Raw genomic sequence first — 15,436 nt, forward strand, 5'->3', positions numbered from 1 at the left:
CATAACAGCTACTTTTGGGGGAAATGATCTTAGGTTTTCAAATACTGTTTTTTTGTCAGCCATTTCTAAATACTAATTATGTCTGGGCAACATACAACAAACAAGTGTGATTATGAACCTAAGTTGACACCAAGTCCCTTCCAGCACTCATTTCTCCTCATATACTTCCCGATTCTCTATACACAGCTTCTGGTCTCAAATAGCCCCAGCTTAACATAAATGGCAACTGACCTACTGGCCTATAAGGGGAAGAAGATTTTACCAACAGATGGAAATGGAGACACATGCACAAGAGTTTTAGAACCACAAGGAACCCTTTAAAGGCAGTTAAATGCTGTGTTAGTATCAGATACTGAAAACTTTAAATTGCACTTTATACGATGCTGTCATTTACCAAATTTCGAAGCAGCTTTGCCTAGACTGGTTGCCAATAACAACGTGGTCTCCTTTCCTGTTCCTTTGGTTCCACAGCCATTACACAGAGGAACAGTAACAGGTGCAGTCTGAGTATTTGGAGGTGGTATATTTGGCCAGACTTTAGCAGCATCAATTATACTATTTCTTGCCGGCTGTTATTTTTTAAAAAGAGGAGGAAGTTTCAGATACATTATTTCAGAACTTAAAGAGTTACACATAACAACTGAAAATACATTCTAAGTGTTTCTCCTTTCCACCTGCTAACCTCTGATAAAATGTATGTTCAAATCACCTTTCCCAGAACTACCAAAGCGTAAACTCACTTTAAAGTGACCTGAAATGATCAGGGAAGATATTCACACAATTGCACCTTAACATTCTGGGGCATGTGTCTGTTACAGTAGAAACCCTCAGACACACTTCACAAAAAAAGGAAGTTAAAAGTCTTTACTTGAGCCCCAGGTGTGACAGAGGCCAAATTTCAAGTTCCCCCAATTACTACAAAAGGACAACATGCAGCCATCTATATTACATGAATGGGTCCATGTATCAGGTGAGCATTAGTTTTAAGAAATTCCAGTTGTGCTCCAGCCTTTAAAAACAAGAGAGCACAAGTCTTTGCCAAGCTGGGCTTCCATTTAGGAAACAGATTTATTACATGAGACTCTAAAAGCATGAACTGAATAATTACACTACACTTTTCTGAACAGTCCCTCCCACTGTACCCTTTGCTTTCTTTCTGAACCACAAGAAGTTATGCTGATGGGGAGAAAGCCACATCATGAAAGAGTCTTCAACCCCACACACAAAACCAAGATTGTTTTTCTTTTAAAGATAAAAGTCATTTTATTTTTAAAAAAGTCATTCCTCAAACCTTAGCTGCACCCAACATAACAAATAAAAAGATACAAACCTTGTTGAGACAGTCTTCGCAGTAAAGTGAGCCCTTTAAACAAACTGGAGGTACCACATTTAGGTGCAAAGAGTTGGTGCATAAGTGAGGCGTGAGCTCCGACTGTGAAATGTGTTCTTCCAAGTGCCCGGGAGCCCCACTTGTGAAATCAGAACAGGGGAAATAGCCCGCAGAGGAAGAACAGCCCTGGAGAGCCGGAAACTGATGCAGCTTGTGCGCGTTACCATGACACGCCTGGAAATGGAGCTTCCCACAACAGGGCAGGTGCTTGCAGGAAGAGAGGTTACTTTCTAGACACATGCTGGGGAAGTCGCTTGCAACGCCGGCCAAGGTGTTCCTAGCTGAGGCATTCTGGAGTGGAGGTGCAGACTGGAAAGCAAGCCCTGACCCTACCTGACACGTGATTGTCCTGGTGCTCTGCGAGTCTAACAGGGCGCCCGGGGGAACCAAGCTACCAGCCCCTCCGCCACTGCCACCACCAAAACGCACTGGCGAAGTGGAAGGGTCATTAGTGCAATGGGCACAGCAGCTTACTTTGGGGACAGCTGAAAGCTGTACTTTAGGTTGCTGAAGAGAGCGGATATCTGGAAGTGGGACTGCTGGGAAAAGTTTAGAGCCAGCATGAAGGGGAGATGGTACATCCTTTAGTTCCACAGCAACTTTCTTGTTCTCCATGTAACCTTTCTGAGGAAAGAAAAGCAGAACACAAGTTAATTTTATGAGGCCGGTGACTTGGGGTTACTCACAACTGACTGCATTAAAAACGAACACTGTTCAAACCTTATTTACACCACTCGATCATAACCACACAAACGGAATGGCAGCTAAAACCAGGAGTGTTCTTCAGTGGGAGGTGAACACTGAAACAGACAACTAAAATTAAGACTGTGTCCTTCCTGAATTTTAAGAGACTGGGGGAGGAGGTCTGTTCACATATTTAACAAGCCTGGTTAACCATCCATGTCTCACTGGCTTCCCTTTGATAACTTCCCCTTGCCTCTCAGTGTCTTCTGCAGACAAAACAGGTGGTATGAAAAGCATCACACTCACAACAGTACTCACTAAAGACAGCTTATGAGCAAAGCGCTGTAAGAAAGATACTAAATAGTTCTTGCAGTCAGATCATAGGTGGTTTTATTAGAGTCCTCCAGGGGAGAAGATATCAAACACTATGGATGAGATCGGTCATCTGCCCAAGTGGCCCATCCATGAATAGATCTTAAACATGTTACTAATGACCTTTAGCAAACCATGGGACATCATGAACTAAAGCCGTAACGCCAACCACTGTTTTGTAGCCAGTGGAAAGAATCTGAGTAATAAGGAAACCACCTGGGAAACAGACATAGGAGAAATAGTTTATCATACGTCTCCAACATAGACACTTGAGGCTGGTCCATTTATTAAGATTACAGCATAGCCCTGGTGTCAGAGACCTGGGTTTGAATGTGATATTAAATAGTTTTATGACCTTGGGTAAGTGACTTAACCTAATCTCTCCATGCTTCAATCCTGTCATCCTTCAACTGGGAACAGAATGTACCTACTACATTTGTGAGAAGGATAAAATGAAATAGTGCACCTCAAGTGCTCAGCAGAGTACCTGGCCACTGAAAGGTGGTGCAGTGGGGTGGGGTAGGGGGGTGTCCAACCAATCAACAGCTTTTATTGGCTGAGTGCAGACACAATTAAGATGAACAGGATGCCCTGATACAGTGACTGAGCCATACTCATCCCTTAGAGCACAGATGGGTCCATCTGGCTGCTAAGATTTCACTCCTTCTGCTGATTTTACACTCACCTGGGAGGGTATATTCATATGGGAGAAATTTGGACTTTTAAGATTTTTCCTAAAAGGGAGGTAACAGTGATGGTCTGACCAGTCAAAAAGTAGTGTGTTCTACCCTTGTGGTAACTACAATTCAGGCTGGAAATGAACTCACTGGCATTCTGATGGATTTAGATCTGGCTCTCGTGGGCAAGGTTACTCTGAGTTGGTCTTCCTGAATGTATTCAATTCTGGGTGCCACTGACAAAATCGAGACTCTGCATCTGGAAAGGTGACTGCACTTCTGTGTCAAGTGACTCCTTCAGGCCCCAGATCTGCCACCCTGGACCCCTGCCTGAAGCTGCCAGCCCTCAGTGCAGACTGTCCCTGAACTAAAATACGTCTGAAATAACTCCAGTTACTGATGCCATGCAACAAAGGCAGCTATGTAATGAAAATGTGGAGATGACAGGGAACTGATTTTTTTTTAAAGTCTGTTATCAATACTCTCATATAAATTCATAGTAAAGTCTCATTTAATTCCCAAGTACAAGAGAAAAAAAAGGTGATAACATGATACAGCAAATGAAGTCAGATAAAGTCAACATCATTATGAAAAGACAAAAAAGGAAGTCCCAGATATATTTAAATATTCAAGAGAAATCCTGAACAGAAAAAGATCAACAAGGTCATACAATCTTTCCGTGATTTTAAGACACAAAATTCAGAAGGCTACAGTAAAATAAAATCTATTTTGTACTTTCCTCCCATTTTATCCTAAAATGTGGATTGTCATCTTTGGAATCTGTGACTTTAATGAGAAACAAATCTTTCCCAAATTTCAACATCACACCTTTAAAGCATCTAATGTTACTCATTACTGCAGGATTTAAAAAACTGTACCCTCACTGAGTCAGGAATTACAATAATGTGCTACAAGAAGTAATACACGCAGGACACAAGGGAAAACTCAGCACAGACTCCAGGGCGAGAGACTGCCCCAGACCAAACGGGTCGCTCATCTATTTGCATAAGGAATTTGCTGTGGCCTTAGTCTTGCACATAGTTACCGTTTGGGGACTAAGTGGCAACGTTTGCTCAGGACGAGAAAAGCAGTTAGAGAATTTCCAAAGCCATGGCTTAGCATCGTTATCTTGTTGAAGCCATCCAACTGTTCTACTGCAGGGGTTCTCAGCTCCGCTTCCTTCCATCATACAGCCATGCAGAGTGGTTCAACATTCTTTCATCTTTCTTTTCTTTCATTCTTCCACCCTGTTAAGAATGAGGTTTCAACGTTATTCATTTGTGTAAGCACAGATTTCATTACTGAAATGTAAGACAACAACTATATTTACAGCGCACTGTTTTTGTTTAGTCACTAAGCTGTGTCCAACTTTTGCGAACCCACAGACTGTAGCCCACCAGGCTCCTCTGTTCCTGAGATTTCCTAGGTAAGAATACTGGAGTGGGTTGCCTTTTCCTTCTCCAGGGGATCTTTCTCACCCAGGAATTGCACCTGTGTCTCCTGCATTGCAGGTGGAATCTTTACTTCTGGGCCACAAGGGAAGCACATTTATGGTGCAAAGGTCATTTCAAACAGCGCTGATGCAACCAAATCTGGGTGCTTTTAACACTGGGACCAAAGACCGAGTCTTCCATAGGATGGAACAGCCATTCAGTAGTGCTACACTTTCCTGATGGAGATGCAAGATTTAGCCACTCATATCCATGATTAGGGAGAAGGCAATGGCACCCCACTCCAGTACTCTTGCCTGGAGAATCCCATGGACGGAGGAGCCTGGAAAGCTGCAGTCCATGGGGTCATTGAGGGTCAGACACGACTGAGCGACTTCACTTTCACTTTTCACTTTCATGCATTGGAGAAGGAATGGCAACCCACTCCAGTGTTCTTTCCTGGAGAATCCCAGGGAAGGGGAGCCTGGTGGGCTGCCGTCTATGGGGTCGCACAGAGTCAGACATGATTAAAGCGACTTAGCAGCAGCAGCAGCATCCATGATTAGCGACGTGGGAAAGTAAAAATTAATGTAATTGTCTTCCAAGTTTAAAAAAAATTATGGTGCAATGGCTCCCAACAAGTCAGATCTTAAGGAACAAAAGTAGATCGGCTATCAAAGGATACTGTAAAAGTGAAACTGTCAGTCCCTCAGTTCAGCTGGCTCTTTGCAACCCCATGGACTGTAACCTGCCAGACTCCTCAGTCCATGGGATTTTTCCAGGCAAGAATACCGGAGCGGGTTGCCATATCCTTCTCCAGGGGAACTTCCCGACACAGGGATCAAATCTGGGTCTCCTACATTGGCAGGCAGATGCTTTACCATCTGAGCCACCAGGAAACCTGGCATCAATGCATACTACAGCTTACTAAAACTGGTAAACTTGGTTGACTATACTTGAATTCTAACTATATCAATTTGACTTCTTTTAAAAAACTTTATCATCTTCTATTCCTTGTTTCGTAGCTCTTCAAACAAAAATGAACTCTAGATGAGCCCTCTTTCCGGCCATGCTTGAGAGAGGTCACTGCATCTTGGACACCTGCATACTTCCTCCTTTTCACTGAGATGGAGCCAAGGTCCTCCAGCACTGAGCAGACTTTTTCTATATAGTATTTCTTAATTCTTCTTGACTATCCCTCCCTAAAGACACTACTTGGGAGAGTAAAAAAGTTAACAGCAGAGAGCACATAATTTGAGTAAAAGAATCACTACATGTCCTCATTCTCAATTATGTAAGATTGTGAAACTGATTTCAGAGCAACTTATCTCACTGTGTCTTTGATATTGAGTATGGAAGGTCCAAATTAAGTGACCTCTGTGGACTCTGAATTTGATTTGGCTACAGAACAAATCAAACCAACCTCTCAGCTTGCTTATTATGAAAGTAGAATCTGCTATGCCACCAAAAATCTAACACACATCTCAAGTCCCAGATGTGCTGTATCTACTCCAGAGCAACACTCTACAAGTCTTTAAACAGCACAATAAAAGCAGATGCAATCAATAGCAGCCACTGGGCGTGGAGGCAGCCTGCCAGTGATAAGGACGACTGAACCTCATTTCCAAGCTCTCGTCACCAAACCCCAACCACCACCTCCTCTTACCGACAATGGCCATTTTGAGGTCATTAACTTATCTTTCAGAAATTTCTGGACATATAGAAAAGAGTTTCCTTTGGCTCTTTCTCTGATAAGATTTTCTTATCAAGAGATTGAAACATCTACATAGTAGGGTGAAGGAAGAGAAGTCACTTCTATAGTCACTATAAGCACTATGTCCGTGTAAGCACTATGTCTAAGCTATAGGAAAACCGATCACATAAAACGGGGGGGGGCAAACTACGGCCTAAAATTATAGCCCAAACCAGCCCACTGCTTGTATTTAAATGGCCTGCGAACTAAGAATATAGTTCACATTTTTTAATCCTTGGGGAAAACTCAAGAGAACAATTATATTTTGTGACAAAGTTATATGAAATTCAGATTTCGGCGTCTATGAATAGTTTTGAGACACAGCCATGTTTATTTAAGTTCTATGGCTGTGTTTGCACTACAACTGTGGAGTTGATTCTCTGCAATAGAGACTACACAGCCCACAGAGCCAAAAATATTTACAATTTGGCCCTTATGTGGAAACTACAAAACTTCTTCAGTTTTATTTTCTTCCTCTGTCAAATTTGCCATAATTTCTCCCCTGTCCATCTCACAGCATTACTGTGGAATAAAGAAAACCAGATAAAGGACCCCACCATCTGTTTGTCTTCATTACCATATGGCCTGTGCCAAGCAGAGCCTTCTACATAGTATATACTAAGTAAATATTTATTGAATGAGGGAATGAATAAAGCACATATTCATCTACAAAACCCAGAGCTAATCTGGAGACAGAGATGAAGTTACTGCAACAATGGTAATAAACTAAACTACTTGTCCTTTCTATCAAATACAGACCTCATATCCCCTAACAATCTCCTCTCTGCTGCTGCTAAGTCACTTCAGTCATGTCCGACTCTGTGTGACCCCATAGATGGCAGCCCACCAGGCTCCACTGTCCCTGAGATTCTCCAGGAAAGAACACTGGAGTGGGTTGCCATTTCCTTCTCCAATGCATAAAAGTGAAAAGTGAAAGTAAAGTTGCTCAGTCGTGTGTGACTCTTTGCGACCCCATGGACTGCAGCCCACCAGGCTCCTCTGTCCGTGGGATTTTCCAGGCAAGGGTACTGGAGTGGGTTGCCATTGCCTTCTCCAACAATCTCCTCTCTAGAGCCTAAGAATTTGGGATATTCGTGGTACACACAACTTCGACATGCTCTCTCAAGTTTCTTCAAGGCGAATTCTGAGAGGAAGCTAACTAAAGCATTTTTAAGATCATTTATTTCTTCATTCAGCAAAAATTTACTTAGTATCTGCTATGTAGTAGGCCTGTGCTTGGCACAAGGGATACAATGATGGAAACAACCAGAAAATGCAATCCATTTATGTCATCTTTTTTCCCACAGTAAATGTGTGTGAAAGCCAAGGGAGAAATCGGCCACATTTTTAATGAGGAGGAGAAAGAGGCTTGCTTTCCTGGTGGCTCAGCAGTAACGAATCTGCATGCCAATGTAGGAGACACTGGTTCGATACCTGGGTCAGGAAGATCCCCTGAAGAAGGAAACGGCAACCCACTGCCGTGTTCTTGCCTGGGAAATACTATGGAGAGAGAAGCCTGGCTATAGACACAACTTACTGTCTGAACAACAACAAACAGAGGCTTAATGAAGTTTTGGAATTTGCACAAATCACACAATTATTAATAGAAAACAGAGAGAACCAGGCTTATTCACTTCTTCCCACACAACCAAGGTACCTTTGGTATCATCCAACGCAAGCAAAAGAAAGTAAAATATATTAGTACAAATGTGCACCCAGAAATTTTCCTAAATGCTCCTGGGAATAAGTAATTTGGTCATAGCAACTTGGGGATCAAAGCAACTCCTGTTTCGTCATTTGAGTGAGCGTCTCACTGCCACCATTATCTTTCAGTCTTCAAGGAATTCAGACAGTGCTTGAGAGCAGACTGTGACATCAGGCTGTCCTCGTATTAATCCCCAATTCTGTTGCTTCCCATCTGTGCAGATCTGGACAACGCACAAGTTCTCTGAACCTCAGATCCCAGGTGTAAAATAGGCCTTGATAATAGCAGCACCTTCATATGATTAAACGACACTAACGAAGCAGAAAACTTAGCAATGGCCTTCCCTCCACACCTAGTCTAGTCCTCAACACCCAGTATTACCCATCCCATCCTTGAGTTTTTCTGTTGCTTTTCACAGCTCTTCTTTCTAAAACTATCTTATTTGCTTGCTTTTATTATGTCTCCCTCACTTAAACTCCAGGATAGTATTTCCTTATGGATCATGGGTTTTTTTTTTTAATTCATTATTGTATCTCCTGCACCTAGGACACTGTCTGGCACACATCAGTAATTCTTGAATGAAGAGTTTAAAAAAACGTCTCGGACGACAATTTACGTTTCAACTTCCCTGTATGCAAAACAGAATATTTATACTCAGATATGTTGGAAAGTGCAAACGATGTAACTGGAAAGCTCTAGGTAGTATCAGAAAGGTGCCACGGAAACTAAAAAGTGTGTCACAGTGCCACAATACAATCTGCGGGAGTGACTCAACCCTAAGACAACTCAGTGCTCTAGGTCAAGCCAAAGGCTGCACTCTAGGGAGTGTTGATAGACCGAGGAGGGTGCAAAACGTTAGAGGTGGTTGCAAAAACACTAGCCCTTCTCTTCCTCTCTTAAACTTCCAACAGTACACACTCCTCTAGAAAGGCTACTCTCCACACCTGGAAGGGCCCTCAAGGGAGAAATGAGACAAGTGTAGTCAGGGAGCCAAACACTCTCAAAAGGCAGCAGCAACGCTACAATGACAGTCGTGAACTGACCAGAAAGGGAGGCAACTCGAACCTCTGGCGGGGGCCTGACGGGTGGGTCCCATGGCTTCTCCATAGTCTAGCCAACCTCCCCCACCCCCGCTGGCAATAGGCAGGAGGGGGCACACTCCCGCGTTCCAGCCTGGTGCCCAGAGCATGAAGCGGGTCGGGGACAAGCTCCCAGGGTTGCCAGCAAACTCACCTCAGCCGCCGGCCCCACCTCCGCTCACATTCCGGCCCCGCCGCCTTCCCCCCGCCCCCCCAGGCCCTTTGTTTTGATTCCCGACTCCGCAGCTCCCGCCGCCGCCGCCAAGCGCACCCTCCACTTCCGCTTCCGCACCGCACCTCCCCTGTCGCAAAACCGACGCCCTTCTCTCCTCATGGCTCCGCCCCTTCCTCCACCCCTCCCCCGCCGCCGCGTCCTCCCCGCGCGGGGCGTGCTGGGAACCCCGGGGGGGGCGGGGCCTCGCGGCCCTGCAGCCTCGTCAGGCTCAGTCCCCTCCCGATAAACCTCTAAATAGGGACCTTCCCGGGGGGCTACCTCGGCTTTTTTGGCGAAAACCCCCAGTTTATGGAGGCCTTGATCCTGGCTTATCGTTGTGGCGTGGAACGGAACCTCAAAGAGGAGAATTAGGGTGCTTGTGAGGCGGAACCCGGGGAAAAAAAGCTGCCAGCCGGTATTTGATACCATTGAGCCCTTTCGGTCTTTTGAGGGAAGGCGGTTTACGAGGGATTTCGAAGAAAAACCCGATCGTTTGGCATTTTTTTCTCTTACTCGCTCTTGTCACGTGATGGTCCTATTAAAAAAAAGAAAAACTAAACTAAATGACGCCTGTTTGTTATAGCATCCTTCATCTAGTGCAACCTAGTGGCGAGCGGAAAAAAATAAAAATAACTGCCAACTGGGCTTCCCGCGAGGTCCTTCGGGCCGCCAGAGCTCCTCGGGAAATTGTGATCCGGCTGGCAAAAATAAAGCCTGTACGAAGACTAGGCTGGATTGTGTCACCAACAATTAAGAGGTCCTCGTGACTTAAGTAAAAAAAAAAAAAAATGATTTTTTTTTTTTAAGTCCTGGTCCAAAGCTCGTTACAAATGAATACTTTTCCAGGGATCGGTTGGGCGAGCAAAAGAGATTTATAATTGCAAAATCCTTGTGAAACCAGGAACAGCTTATGTTTTAGTGGCTAGATTTGCCATGTTTGGGGTTTTTTTTGGGGGGGGGGGCGGCGGTGTTTTGGGTTTTTTGGCTGCACATTCATTACTTTTATTTGAAATTATAAATTTTTTTTTTGTAGGCAAAACAGACTTTTTTGCAACTGTCAGCTGTTCACTATTTCCTGTTGCAAATTAGGAGAAAAACAAAGCACATATTTAAATCTAGACATAGTTTAGGATGAAGTAGTCGAATGCAGTGTAAAAGTTTATTTCTGAAGTTTGCTAAGAAACAGGTTAACCTTGCAAAGGGATCAGTAGGTAAAAATGGCCAAAAGAGAACTTTTTTCTCTCTTTAGTATGCAATGTGAGGCAACCTCATTAGGCAATCCACATTAAGTGGGGGAGATTTCAGGGGAAGCTAATACATCCTTGTAGACTTTTTTTTTGTAGACAGGCATTGTGGAAGGCAAGATCAAACACGTAGCTGAAGAACCCTTTGTACTGGTAGTCCATTTTCCAGAAGGCTGATGACAAGTTCACACATCATCTGCCTGCTCAGGTATTTATTACTGCTGAGTAAATCTTCATTGTGTCTGTGTGTGGGGAGCATTCTCCAAGTGGGAATTAGGACAGATGAAAAACAACTCTGTTTCTAGCGTTTTTTTCAGAGTACCAAAAATTCGCTTCTCAACAAGGTGCTTTTCCCCTCCTTTTCATTCTTTCCAGTATCTCTGAATACAGATAGTATTAACTAAAAATATAAAAGGAAGCAAAATAATTATGAAATTTTTAATTGCTTAAAAAAATATTTAGCCATAAAATATATTTAGCCATAAAATAAAGAGCAGACACATGTCTGACATTGCCAGAGCTGTGCCTGCTGTTAACAGGTAAATAAAATACAGTAAATAAAAACAAACCAATCATACTAAATGGAAGGCTAATGAAAAGGTTGAATTACAAATATCTTTTAAAGATATGATTCTTTATTATTTCCTGTAGAAAACTAGCCTAAACTATACTCGCCCTTGGAAACACAATTATGCATCAACATGTAATTTGATGCTTATAAAAGGGTGGGTTTTTTTTAACATTTTTCTTAAGATATGTTTTCTCGAGCATAGCCTCTGTGAATCTATTTCTTTGCTGGGCAAATTCTTAAGAGTACCTCTCAGTTACCTGCCCTGTCCATATTATAATCTTTATGAAACCAAGACTAAGATTTATTTTTGTGCAACTTAAATGGCTGCTACATTCAATCCAGCTCCTAAATTAATCTAGCTGCCACAAAAGGCGTTTCTCCTCCAGCTACTTCTACGTTATGGTTAGTGTTTTGAAATGATAAATTATGATGGAAGGATTTAAGCAAGAGAAACCCAGCTTTCTGCTCATTAATATCTGAACGCTCCAAGGAAAACAAATTGAACAAAGAGAACAAAGTTTTTAAGTACACCAAAATTTCCCTTTCATTTTTTCAAGGTTTTACCCAATAACAAACCCGTTTATCTAAACATATTCCTGAGAGAAATTTAATGATAATCATTTAAATGTCTTCTTCCTTTTATTTTTAATGGAAAAAATGAAGAAAATTGAAAACCAAGTAGTTTAAATGATAATGTCATTTAGTCAGTACTGATAAGGCCATCAACGTGTGTTTCAGTTTGTTAACTGGTGGGGGGGTGGGGGATGGTGGTGATTATTCTCTCCCAGAAACCTCACAGAATGGTGAGGTTCTGGAAAGGACAGAGCAAAAGTGACAAGAGGATGCAAATCATTTATTAGCATCTGGGGCCAGGATGGATGTTTCCTAAAAGACATTTTGATACCTTCCTTAACCCTGTTGATGTAGGTGGTAGATCCCTTTTGTGTCTCTGAGCTTCTTTCAGGAACTAGCAAGGAGTCGAAGAATTAGGACTTTTCTGGTGCCTCAGAGGTAAAAGAATCTGCCTGCAATGCATGAGACCCCAAGACACAGTTTCCATCCCTGGGTCTAGAAGACCTCTTGGAGAAGGAAAAGGCAGCCTACTCCAAAATTCTTGCCTGGAGAATCCCATGGACAGAGGAACCTGGTGGGCTACAGCCCATGGGGTTGCTAAAGAGGTGGAAGTGACTGAGTGGCTAAACAACAAAGAGGAATTGAAGGCCATTCTTAGCCATGGCGGGGATACAGGAGGGATTCCGTGTCTGGTCAGAGGCCTCAAAGTAGCTAACTCCAGTATCGTGACAAAGAACGCTGGTTAGGAGTCAAACATATCCAGCTTTACAGCCTGATTTCTTTACTAATTGTGAGACCTTGGGCAATGCATTTAAACTTCCTACACTCTTGCTTTCTCATCTTTAAAATGAAGACAACAAAAGTTCTTTCCTGTGGTTCTCATCATCTGGGTCTCAGCTCCATTGTAACCTGGCCTTCCTGACATTCTATCTGAAGGGACCTCTCCCAGCCCCTTTCTATTACATGACCTTGCTTTATTCATAGCACTAATTAGCATCTGAAATTATTTCACATTTTCTGTTTGCTGATTTAGTGTCCTTTCTTACTACTACAAGCCCTTTGAAGATAGGTGTCTTGTCTGACATTTATTGTGCTATAAGTGAGTGCTCAGTAAAAATTTATAAACCTACTTGGTCAACAAGTAGGACTGCTAGGAAACCCACATCAAGAAATTAGTATTATGCCTGACACAGACGGTGGTGGTTTAGTCACAAAGTCTCTTGCCACCCATGGACTGTAGCCCATCAGGCTTCTCTGCCCATTGGATTCCCCAGGCAAGAGTATGGAGCAGGTTGCCATTTCCTTCTCCAAGGGAACTTCCCCACCCAGGAATCGAACCAGGGTCTCCTGCATGGCAGACAGATTCTTTACTGAGCTACCAGGGACCACTAAAACAAAAAAAATCATGATCACTACCTACATTTTTTGTTGTTCGGTTACTCAGTTGTGTCCGACTCTTTGCCACCCCATGGACTGCAGAATGCCAGACTTTCCTGTCCTTCACTATCTCCCAGAGTTTGCTCAACCTCATGTCCATTGAGTCGACAGTGCTCTCCATCTCATCCTCTGTTGCCCCCTTCTACTCCTGCATAGATTGTACTTAACTGTGTGTGGAGACACTGTCCTAAACGTTTTACAAATGCTAAGTGAACTCATTTCATCTCTGCATAATCCTAGAGGTAAATCCTATCACAAATCCCATTTTATAGATGAGGAAAGTAAATCACAGAGCGTTAACTTGCCCTAACCAAATCAGTCAATCCTAAAGGAAATCAGTCCTGAATGTTCACTGGAAGGACTGATGCTGAAGCTGAAGCTTCAGTACTTTGGCCACCAGATGTGAAGAACTGATTCATTGAAAAAGACCCTGATGCTAGAAAAGACTGAAGGCAGGAGAAGGGGACGACAGAGGATGAGATGGTTGGATGGCATCACCGACTCAATGGACATGAGTTTGAGTAAACTGCAGGAGTTGGTGATGGACAGGAGGCCTGGCGTCCATGGGGTCGCATCATGACTGAGCGACTGAACTGACTGAACTTGCTCAAGATCATACAGCTGCTAAGGGGCAGAGCTAGGATTCAAGGGCAGGCTCCAAAACAAATCCCTATAAAAGAGCTTTGCTGCCTTTGCAGAAGATAATGATGTCGAAATTTTTATATTGGTTGTAAAGTTCTGGGAAGGACCTGGGACATTGCTTACTCTAAGCGGACGTAGATCTTTGTTCTTCTATCTGCTTCGGAGAAAATCCAAGAACAGGAAAACGCAATCGGGGTCAAGGGCAGGGAGTCATATTTTCTTGAGGTGGCCCGCAAGTCCAAGCCAGTTTCCCCCGGTGTCTAGAGAGCAGCCCGCAGCCTCCAAGCTCGGCCAGAACCCTGCCCAGCAGCGGGAGCCTCCCAGAACCCCTCCCGCCAGCCCGCCTAGGGCCGCCGCGTGGCCGCGCCGCGCCCGGGACCGGGGGAAAAAAGTTTCCAAAAGGCGCTGCTCGGCGCTGATTGGCCGCGGGGGACGCGGTCCCTGGGCGCGGCAGCCAATGGACAACGCCGGCCGCGGGCGCGGGGGCGGGGGCGGTGGCCGGAGGCCCCGGGCTGCACCGCCCCCCAGCCGCAGCAGCCGCCTCCGCCGCCGCTGGTCCGCAGAGCCGGAGCCGGTAAGTGCGGAGCTGCGGCCCCCGGGGTAGGGGTTGCTCGGAGGCTGCCATCGCCGCCGTCCTCATCATCGCCACGGCCGCGGGGAAACTCTTCTGCCCGCCCGGCGCCCGCCGCGCTCTCGGGACCACCGGCCGGCGCGGTGCAGGGAACTTGGCGCGCCCCTCACTTGGGCGTCGCTTCCCGGGCGCTGGGCTCGAAAAATCTCCCTTCTCCGGAGCCTCCCTTCCTAACTTTGTGCCTTCCCACCCTGTGTCCTGCGCACCCGGATCTTCACCCTTTCGCCAACTTTCTTTCTCTTTCTGCGCTCGCCTCTCTCCGACCCCGCTGCCCTCCCCTCCCTGCTTGACTTCCCGGGCCCTTCTGCTCTGCTCGTCCCGGGTCCCCGGAGCCCGGTTGCTCTGCCCTGTTCCCTTCCACCCCCGCCACCCCGACATCCTTCCTAGAGTCCCCTGGTCTCCCTTCTCGCTCAGTTTTCTGCCCCGCAGCCCTCGCCCTTTCCTCCTGCTGCCACCAGCTCCTTTTCCTTCCTCGTAGCCCCCCGCCGTCCCCATGCTTGCCCACGTCCCCACCCCGCTGCCACCCTCGGCGGAGTCCTCTTTCCAAAAACCTACCCCCTCCTTGGCACTCCCCTCCCTTTGGGAACGTGTTTGGAACGGTCTTGTTCCCTCCGCCTTTCTTAGACCTCTGCTGCAGGACGGCTCAGATTTCCCCTGACAGCACTTTGGGGAAGGGTTGGATAAAGGATGAAAACGCTTCTTCTGAAGCTTGAATGCGGTGACTGGGCTTACCTGCCTCTCTGAGGTCATAGGAAACCCCTCTGGGCACTGCTTTTTTGGGGGAACCTAAGGTTATCTTCTCCAGTCCTCTCAAATTCATTGTCTCCTGAGGGCTTGACCTTCCCTGATTTCTTGGTCCAGGGTTTGTACCTGGCTGTGACTCTCTCTACTTGTAGGTCCCTTTAAATTCCTTTCTAAAGAAATGGCCTATGCAGCCTGTGCTGTACAGAAATTTCAGATTTTCTCTGTGAGTTTTGTTGATGTATTCTAGGAAAGGATGGCATTGTAGGGTGTGTGTGTGTGTGTGTGTGTGT

The 15,436-nt window shown here is 45.1% G+C and overlaps 2 protein-coding genes across 4 annotated transcripts in view; one reads left to right on the plus strand and one right to left on the minus strand.

Moving 5' to 3' along the window:
• The window catches only part of MARF1 (meiosis regulator and mRNA stability factor 1), a 39,781-nt gene extending 30,382 nt beyond the window's left edge, over positions 1–9,399 (minus strand). The window contains exons 1-4 of one of the 2 annotated variants that reach the window (XM_069570184.1): positions 9,245–9,399; positions 4,169–4,370; positions 1,331–2,014; positions 395–569 (exon numbers count right to left, since the gene is read on the minus strand). In XM_069570184.1, coding sequence (XP_069426285.1) covers positions 395–569; positions 1,331–2,014; positions 4,169–4,312 — 1,003 coding nt within the window. In that variant the 5' untranslated portion in view covers positions 4,313–4,370; positions 9,245–9,399. The remainder of the gene's footprint in view (positions 1–394; positions 570–1,330; positions 2,015–4,168; positions 4,371–9,244) is intronic. The other variant, XM_069570185.1, reaches the window with a different exon arrangement.
• Positions 9,400–14,218: 4,819 nt separating this feature from the next.
• NDE1 (nudE neurodevelopment protein 1) overlaps positions 14,219–15,436 on the plus strand; it is a 35,836-nt gene continuing 34,618 nt past the window's right edge. Inside the window, exon 1 of one of the 2 annotated variants that reach the window (XM_069570195.1) lies at positions 14,219–14,345. The gene's annotated coding sequence lies outside the window, so the exon portion shown is untranslated. The remainder of the gene's footprint in view (positions 14,346–15,436) is intronic. The other variant, XM_069570197.1, reaches the window with a different exon arrangement.

This window comes from Ovis canadensis, chromosome 24, assembly GCF_042477335.2.
Source record: "Ovis canadensis isolate MfBH-ARS-UI-01 breed Bighorn chromosome 24, ARS-UI_OviCan_v2, whole genome shotgun sequence".
NCBI classification, from domain to species: domain Eukaryota; kingdom Metazoa; phylum Chordata; class Mammalia; order Artiodactyla; family Bovidae; genus Ovis; species Ovis canadensis.